This window comes from Haplochromis burtoni, unplaced genomic scaffold (genome assembly GCF_018398535.1).
Source record: "Haplochromis burtoni strain Fernald_Lab_line unplaced genomic scaffold, NCSU_Asbu1 Contig_153, whole genome shotgun sequence".
Classification (NCBI taxonomy): Eukaryota; Metazoa; Chordata; class Actinopteri; order Cichliformes; family Cichlidae; genus Haplochromis; species Haplochromis burtoni.
The window spans coordinates 733,146-743,001 of record NW_024582514.1 but is presented as its reverse complement, the minus strand read 5'-3'; the positions used below and the strand labels follow the sequence as shown (position 1 = coordinate 743,001).

The 9,856-nt window shown below is 40.3% G+C and overlaps 1 protein-coding gene across 1 annotated transcript in view; it reads right to left on the bottom strand.

Moving 5' to 3' along the window:
• Positions 1–107: 107 nt before the first annotated feature.
• The window catches only part of si:ch211-14c7.2, a 16,771-nt gene continuing 7,022 nt past the window's right edge, over positions 108–9,856 (bottom strand). Inside the window, exons 3-6 of the mRNA XM_005932602.3 lie at positions 8,601–8,800; positions 7,440–7,561; positions 5,659–5,773; positions 108–2,516 (exon numbers count right to left, since the gene is read on the bottom strand). Coding sequence (XP_005932664.1) covers positions 2,385–2,516; positions 5,659–5,773; positions 7,440–7,561; positions 8,601–8,800 — 569 coding nt within the window. The 3' untranslated portion in view covers positions 108–2,384. The remainder of the gene's footprint in view (positions 2,517–5,658; positions 5,774–7,439; positions 7,562–8,600; positions 8,801–9,856) is intronic.

The following is a 9,856-nucleotide window of genomic DNA, read 5'->3' as shown; positions in this document are numbered from 1 at the left end:
CACACACACACACACACACACACACACACACACACACACACACACACACACACACACACACGACTGATTCTGAATTTCATCACAGATGACAGAGTTAACAATTGAAATACACAACAGAGCGACTTAAAGTTTTCTGAGGTGACACAAATTAGAAACGCGGCGCATGATCGGCATAATGTGAACAATATTCTCATAAAATATCATTTTGACTGGCAGCTAAATTCAAGTTTTGCCCATGAAGTGGACTCGACTACAGAACAGCGCTGAACTAAAACGAATGTACTGAAACATTCGGCAGACAAGAAGCGAGACAGAAAGACAAAGAAAGAAAAAGGTGGAACATCACATGCTTTTGTTGAGTCCACTTCAGTGTGTTTGAGAAACAAGACAAACATTTCCTCCTGAAATCACGTCCGTAACCTCGTAAACATTGGCACTTTCTCTGTTGGCACTAACTGGAAGACAAACTTGTTTCTCTGAGGAACCAGAACAAAGTTGAGACCTGTTCCTGTCACTGGCTTTTCAGTAGCAAATACACAATGAAAGCACATGCATCAAAATGTCAAATGTAAACAAAATTAAAACAAAAAGTCTTGATCTTTCTTTAGTACTCATTATTATATCTGCTCTAGGCTTTTGAAAAAAATAACAATGCTCAACTTTGATCTTCTGTGTGATGACACGACTAGACAAAAGGTTTTTCTGTTACTTCTACTGAACGTGTGCATGAATCCAGGTGATGGTGACATCTGTAGAGGTGCTACAGACAGGAAAACTGAGGAGGAGTGAAGCTGTTACAAAGGGTCAGGCCACCACATTAATGGAGCTACAGAACAAAAACAAGCATCGTGTCATCGAGTCTTCTTCTCTAATTAAACCCAGAGATCTTTTCCGGGAGGAAGACTGGAACTTTATGCTACTTTCATAAAACGTGGCTGGAAATATAACTACAAATCTAGTTTTCTGGATAGTTCCCATTTACCTGACTTGGCACTCAATAATACAGACATGTATGCCTCCATCACAATCGCTTATTAGTCTGATTTGAAATAGCTGAAAAGCACAGATGCTTGGGTAATTTAAAATGTCATGTTGACACAGTTTGTCTTGTACCTGTTCTGCTCGTTCAAAATTCACACTGGCCATTAATGCAGCCGCCCAGCTCATACTCCGTCTGAAAGCTGTATTAGAGCCTCTCCTGATTGGTTTGAACACAGGTAGGTGGGGCTTTAGTGCTCACAGCCACACCTGTGTGACTGAAATGATATGTAGGAAAAAAGTAGAAAAAAAAGTGTGTTTGGAGTAGTCTGACGTCAGAGCTTTAGGCTCAATATTTGAACCCATGTTTAACACGAGCATCCATCAATGTAAGAGTATATACATGACAGGAAATAAGGAGAAGCCTTAAAGGCCCCTTGCATGAAGTAAAGCTGTGTCTTCATGAGTTATAAATGGCTTGAAACTTAACCAATAACCCCAGATGTTCTTCCCCTTTCAGCCTGACATATTCTATGAATATGCTTACAGTATACAGCATATAGTATATGAAGAATGCCAGTTTTTCAGAACTGGGATTTTCCTACTTAATAAAAAAATCTATTTCAAATTTAAACTGTAGTGTAGTGCAACATTATTTTGTTTGTCTGTTAGATCAGCAACACTGGAGGCAATAACTTTTTGCCCCAATTACACTCTTCCATATCTGCACGACAAAAAAGAGAGACTGCAAATGAAAGCTAAACAAACGGCATGTCAGAGTTCCAAAATCATGAATAACAGGGCCGCCAATGTGTGTAAAACGATGTCTTGTATACCCCAAAAGGTTGATTCTGTTCATCTGGACGTAGCGATTTCAGTGGGAGAAACGTTTCGTCACTCATCAAAGTGACTTCTTCTGCCTTAAATATTTATTTTTATTATTTAAGTTCACCCCATGTGAGTTTTATCTCCTTTATATTTATTCTACCCGTGAGACAAAAAGCAGTGGTACTTCAGATCTATTTCTGTTTATGGAGGAAATATATTAGAGTGCCTTTAAGGTGGCGGCGTGTACCTTGTAACAGGTCACAATGCTCCAAAGAATCTCAGTAGATAAGGTGGAGACTTAATGGGTGGTAGTGGTGATAGTGAACAAGGTGATAAACATGTGATATAAAAAAAAAAACCACTCCCCCAGTATACATCAGCAGGTGGTGGAGGAGACACCAGCTCTCCTCACTGTCTCAGGCTTAAATAACCAGGAAGTGTGCAAAGAGTCAGCAGGTCGATGAGTGCTTGACTTGCAGTTTAACATGCTGTGAATCCGGAGCCTCGGGAAACATGTTAAAGCCTGGAGTCCTTCATTGTGAATGCTGACAGCCAAACCAGAGCTGAGGTCCACAGAGTTACTCCACGATGTTCCTGTTGTAGTCATAGGACAGCCGTCGCTTAGCAGCGGCATGTTGAGCATGCTGATTGGCTGAAGGGAGGCCAGGGGAGAGGCGGCAGTTTGCTGTCGAGGAAGCAGGTCTGCTTTCCTGCAAAGATGAAAACTAAAATCAGCAACACAGCTGACTACAGCGTAGTTTATCAACTAGCCAGAGAGAAGGTTACAACAAATATGAACAAATGATAAAATCAAATCCATAATTATAGAATTATTGACTTGTCGTAGGCTCAAAGCCCACAGTGCCATTAGCTCTGATTAGGATGACACAGCAGATGTGAGCGTGGTTTCCCTGCGGATCTTACAATGAAGACCAATTATCAGAACTGTGAGGTGTGAGCCCAGACGAGGAGGGGAGCACTGACAACCTTGTAGAAAAAACACCTCACACTCCCCTCTCTCTTTCAGGACGCCTGATCTGTAAATAAACTGAGATTTCTAATCTGAGAGTTGAATTGGACTCTGCCTCCTTATAACAAAACTTCCATTTGGATCTGCAAATGCACACATAAACACGCAAATCTGGAAAACATCAACATCACCGGATCGTACCCAGAATTCTGCTGGTGCAAGTGTCCTCAGCTATGCTGCCACCTGCTACTTTTCCCTTTGTTATCTTGAATCTATTGTTTGAGTCTGTCCTTTTTCCTTGTCAGATTGTCCCTCATGGCCGTGCATCTCCTTGTTCTGTGTCTCCTTGAAGTTTGCTAGTATTTGAATTCTTTGCTCTTGCTTTAGATTTTGTATTAATATGAATATTCAGTTTCTGTTTTTTTTAAGTTCATTCCTGTTTCCAGTTGTTCTGAGTTTGCGTCCACAACCTGCTTGTCACATAGCCATCATATAACACACGATATCTATGGCGAGTTACAGTCAGTGATTACACTGCTATGTTGTCAGTTTAAAATGTAGTAATACCTATAATGAGCATGAACCATTAGCAGTACTTCAGGCAGACCATAAAGTCGAGCTCTGCCACAAGATCAGCTGATATTGATAAAAGCTCCAATCAGCTGATGGTTCAGCTGATCCTCTTACAGGGAAGAAATACATGCTGTGGATCTGCAGCCTGATTTGCAACCCAACCACAGCTTTTTTTCAGAGCCATACCACCAAATATAGATTACTCCAGATAAAAACCCATTATTTGACTCTAGCTGTCCTGGCTCCACATCAATCATCCAGTTCTAATAAGTCTGTAGAGATTATATAAAGCATTTCGACACAGTTCCTCTAAAGCAAGCTACAAATGTTACTTTAAAAGGCATCAGATCTTTTTGGATCAAACAAAACACAGCTGTTACAGAAAGAGGCCACCTACCAAACCCCTTTCCTGAGTAAAGCACTGTCAGCTATATTTACTGCAATATACAACTTACAAAAAGCAATGAATCACATTGAAATTGAACATATTTGTTCACATTGGCAGCTTTGATTGGTAGTGAGGAGGATTACAAAATTTGTGAGCAAGGGAAGTTATCTGAAAAATATGGAAAAAGACATTCCTGTGCCAAACAGAGCCATCTATCAGGAAAATCTAGGTAACGCTAACAAGGGAGCCGAAGAGACAGCAAACATCCCCTCTGACAGAAACGTGGCCTACTTCAAAAGAGCACTCGATCTGAACCAGAGGCAGCGAGACTGCTGAAGGTACTGCGTTAGGTCCAGATGCTGCAAAAGTGCCTGCAATCAAAAGACATACTGACAACATTTCAGACTATTTTCTGTAGAAATAAACAAAATAAAAGTTCACCTTCAAATTTTGGCTTGCACTAAACACCCGACAGCTGAAACACCACCCTACTTCATCCTGTCCTCCACTGTTGTCGCCTGCGTAAACAATATCACTTTGACCTTCAGTGAACATTTGATTTGTGCATGCTTTATCATTGCTGCACAGCCAGTACGACACATGTAAACATCTATTGTCTGATAAACTGTAGGCCCCCATGTCAGCGCTGCACGTTTGCACATCTGGATATAACCCAGATTTCAAATATACTACCTCAAGTCCCGTCTCTTTTCAGCCGAGGGCATCTTTAACCTTAAACAGCAACACTTTGCTTCTCCTTTTTTTGGTCATTCCTTCCAATTACCTTAAAGCTCCACACCTCTTTTGTTTGTTTTCTCAATGTGTCTAACAATATTCCTCTATTATAGCCCATCCCGGTGGTAATTTCTTGTAGCTTGTATCAATAACCTTGGCTATTTTGTTAATCTGCAGAGGTTTTAGCTTTTGTAGTTCCTAGCTTAGCATAATTTTATCATACCAGTCTCAATTTGATTTTTTTTAATCAGTTACCTTTCTTTAAAAATTCAAAACATCATAAACGTTATCACATAGAACTATTCTCAGTCTTCTATCTTTATGTCTGAACTGTTAATTAGAAAGGTTACCGAAGACTTTATAATTTAATAATTGCTCGATTAGAAAATAACACCCCAGTCAAATGATAATGAAAACCAAAAAGTGGTATTTTCACACCACATTCAGTAGCAAAGTAATTAAACAGCAATAACTTATATTTGAATTTATGTAGAGTGAAAGATGCAGCATTGTGGAAAAATTAACGACGAAAACTATAATTGAGTAAAATAAGACCTTTGTGATGAGATGATTTATCTGCTGCTGCAAATTGGCCCTCTGCTGTAACCCAGTTTAAAATATAACGAAGCAGGGACAAGTGAAAAAAGAAGCATAGATAAAATGATCATTAAATTCACATTTCACGCACTGTGATAATGTTGATTGCTGCTTCTGGCCTGTAGCAAGCAGTCACACAGTGGACGGGTAAACCCCACACTTGCATATTTCGAAGGTGCCTTGTAGCTTTCTGATGTGACTCGGTTCAGCAGCGCGCCCGGGGCTGTTCGTGTACTGAGCGTTCTGCATAAAACAGCAGTCGCATCATTTGAATGAGGCTGCAGGTTTCAAGGCTATCGGTCAAACAGCACTATCAGTTCGTGTTACATGTTAAGGCTGTGTTGACGAATTCAATTTAACAACCGCGAAGCTTCACAAATTGAAAGTGAACACTAAGTGCTCTGTGCTAATTCCCCTGCAGCAAATTATGAGTAAAGAGACGGAACATTTGCTGTAAAATTTGATTTCTTAAGTGTTTTCTATCAGATTGTGAACACTGAAACATGTCCGCAGCGAGCGATTAAGACGCACTCGTCTCCAAAGCTGCTGGGCTCGCATTTCCATGTGCATGGTGTCGGTCTTTACTCACAGTGTGCGGCTGCTCCAGGTGTAAAGTCTTCAGCAGCAGGTTACGAGACACGCCGTTGGCTCTCTTATATCTCTGGCCGATCATTTTGTTCAAGTCGTGGAAACTGTCCAACAGCCTAAAGGTTCAAAGACACAGACATGCGATTTCATGCACAAGAAGAACATTTGTTTTAAATGATTGCTTTTAAAAGATTCAAGATCAGATACAGACTGAGTGCAAAACTTGTCTGCACCAGGTTTAAGGATTATTTCACATACAGACATCTTTTAAATCTGAAGAACATAAAGTGGGCCTGTTAAGATTCTCCTTTTTTCCCCCCCATATAATTCTGTCTAGAAGTCAAAAGCTCAGACTGCAGACTGCTCCAAACGCTTGGTTTCCTACTCTGCTTCAAGTGGTATAGTGGTTAACACATTCATCTTACACACAAAAGATCCCCAGTTCAAGACAGGGAGGAGACGCATTCCCAGCCTGAGGGGTCACAAGCCTGGATAAAGAGGAGGGTATGTGGTGTAAAACTTCTACAAAATCCAATATGGATGCAATCTGCTGTGGCGAACCTTTGGGATAGAAGTACGTTTCTTTCTCTGTCCTATGTGACAGTGTGGTCAGCATGGTCATCTTTGTTTGTGACCACAGAAGGTGGTTTTGCGACCACTAGAATAGTTCCCAGGTTTTTTCAAGGGTAGCTGCACAGGCAGAGAGCACCCTCACCAACCCAGTCATTTTGTTCTGTAAGCATATCTGAAATTCAAGGGTTGGTCCTATTAGGCTGTCCAGGGGTACAAATTCTAACAGTTCCTTGAAATGTAGTTGCACTTCACACAGTCACCACTAGGTGGCCACATTTTCTTTCAACTTGTCAACGTATAGTGTTTTATCTCGTAAAACCACCGACACCATAAAAGAACATCAAATTATGCATTTTGTATTCATTCCTGTTTGACTCGAGTAAAATGACACAAATGATTTAGAGAAATTCAGTGTTGGAGGGACAAGGAGGTAATTTTGTGAATAATTCCATTAAAAAAGGACTTGTATGTATAATGATATTTTTTTAAATGAACCCATACAGATAGTTTAAAATGAAAGTTTCCCTGAATGATAGTTTTTGGTAATTGTTACAAGTATTTTCTTTAAAAACAAGTATGAATATTTAAGAAAAAGAGTCAACATTATGTAAGGAAAACACAGTATTTCTGTTAAAATGGTGAATTTATGGAATAGTTTTATGAAGAAGAAAAAGTTCAATATTTATGAGAAAGATCTAAAAAGATCTTGTTGTTCTCTTTTATCAAATCAATTTGGAGTTTGGTGAAGGATGACAATCTGTCAAAATACAATCATAAAAATTTGCAGGAGTAAAACTGAGTCTGATGATTTTGGGGGTCTGATCCATTCAGTACAGAGTACTTATGCAATAATATAGAAATCAAAACAGTATTTATGACTGGTTTCATTAGCCCTGAATCACAGCCTACTTTATCATCCTTCTAGACACTAGTGGGAAACATCCCATCCAATCTCTTCCGCTTATCCTTGTGGGAAACGGTGGGAAACACACGTTACTAAATTAAACTTATGCTGTCTTTGGTGAAAGCTGAAACTAATGATTGAAACCAGGAAAGTGTTTAGTGATGGCATGGATAAAGAGAGCTGAAGAATGTACATTGAAGGTACTTGTGCATCGACTTCACTCAGGTTCTTAGGTTTGTTCCCATGCATCTTTTATCTAGAGCCATCGTTACACATGATGGCCTTCGTCAGCACGGTTCACCTACCCCTGGTCGTGGCTTGCTCCGCCTCTGAGGAGCTGGCTCAGTGTGGGAACAGTACTGAGGTCACAGGAGTCACTTGAGGATGAACCAGTAAATGAGGGGAAGGCTTCAGCAAAGACAGCCGCCTGCAGTAAATACAGAGAGAGCTCATCAAATACAGCTTGAGAGCTCAGCACACCGCAAGAAAACAGTCAAAACACAAGCATCAAAAACACATTTGCAGCATTTAGGAAAAAATATGCATTTATGGTTCATTACATGAAAAGTTAATACTTTATTTTCATAAAGGTCTCCTTGTGGCACCACAGGCGCATGAACCAACTTATTTAAAAACAGCCAGTCTCCTCTCACTCTGCTTCACTGCAGTTTTGGGCAGGGCTCATTTTTCATCTGCATCTTTGCACTGTGCTTAATGTCCACTGGGAGACTCTCCCCGCAGTGCTGACTTCTTATTTTTAAATTTTATTTTTAAGGAGAAAAAAAAAAAGCTGGGGTAATGTGAGTTATACCGCTGGAGAAAATACTGATTAATTTTTACTCATAAAACTTAGTCACTCCTCCTGCAGGGTTACATCAGGGTGAGCCGTGTTTCCATGGTAATGGCACAGCCAACTGAGAAAAAGGGGGAAATTTTAGGTACAGACCTATACACTTTCAACTGGATAAGAATTAGTGACCCACACAGATAACACTAAAATCACCCCATCTCTCACCAAAAAACAAATCCTGCATGAACAGAGATTTGGACGTGAAACTAAACTCCTTCTCTAAGTTATAGCCAAGATACAATACACACACGAAGGTTTTTGCACATTTCACCCAGGGCCAGCTATATCTACCAGACACTAAGAATAGCAGATGGAGCAAATAATGCATAGATTTAAACTTGAATAATTCTTTTCTACTGCATGATCCACAGGGGACTGAGTAACTACACAAATAACTCCCTGAATCCACCGAGCATCCCTGATCGATGGTACAGGAAGTGCAAACAGAGGTTAGAGTCACAGAGACAAAGCACGCAAGACAGAAATTCAATGCTGTGACACAAATGAACCAATCCTGAGGAGTTTGTGGACTCAGTGAAGTGGATGTAATGGCCACTTTAGCTCTTACTGAACAAACAGAACCGTTTTTATAGCAGTTACTGAAGGACAACTGTACCAGGTTCTGATTGGCTGAGAGTCTGTCTCTCCTCTCCTCCACAGCACTGGCTGGCCACCACTGCTCCACAACGTCTCCACCTTCATCTGATGAATCCTGAGGGAAGGCTGTCCAGGTGTCGCCTGACTGGTGGAACGAGCTGTCCGTCTTGCCTGGCGTCCAGAGGGTCGACTCACTGGTGATAGCATGCTTCCCAAGTGCTGTTATCAAACACACACACAGGCACATGCACATTAAGTCTTAGTACATAGTATGTACTTTCGATGCTCTTAAAGGACAATAATGGGCATTAACCCTGTATTATAATACAGCAACAGCAGCATTGGTGCTAAAGGTGACAATAATTACTAGGATGGCTTCCAAACGGGGCCAGTTTATCCAAATGAATGAAGAATCCTAATAACCATTTTGTACAAATGTCCACAATCGTTTTTAAATGCTGGAAAATTAAATTAAATTCTACAGACCCTACAACACATCCAACTAATAATTTAAGAAATCTCTGTCTGATCTTTGCATATCTTCACTAACTGTTTATTCAGTCTACTTAAACCTTGACAAGTTTCTAAGATGCTTTAGATGGTTTCAATTCATGGAGTCTTACTGTTGCAGACTAAGCCGTTCCTGTCGTCCTCATGTGCTCTGTGCAGATGGATGCAGCTAACCTATAAAATAGACCTGATGCTTTTTAAAGGGAGGTACAGTATTTTTCATGCGACACCTGGAACAGACTTTAGTCTTCTGTGACCAAGAACTGGAAAAGCAGTTCAGAAGATGGATGGACAGACAATATGTGCATCCAAAATACTGTTGACCAGTCCTGTCCTGTCCAGTGCTGCCCCTCCCTTCCACTGGAGGGTTCTTCCTGTTAAAAGGGAGTTTTTCCTTCCCACTGTTTCCCAGTGCTTGTTAATAGGAGGTCGCCTGATTGATGGGGAGTTCTCTGTATTATTATTGGGTCTTTACCTTTCAATATAAAGTGTTGTTTTGATTTGGAGCTATATAAACATATTTAATTGAATTAAACAGAATTAGAAAGTAGTATAACACAGAAACACTTAAAGTACAAGCCCATGAATGCTGGTCAGGTTGTACCATCAGTTTTATCCATGCTGTCACGCTCTGATGCTCTAAAAATTAAACTGGTTTCTCACAAAGATAGTGGTTATATTTTTTTATTTCCATTTATGTTGTTTGGATGAGTGGTTTGTGAGAAAGCTGCAGCCGTCTTAAACAGTCCAGCGAACTCACAGACA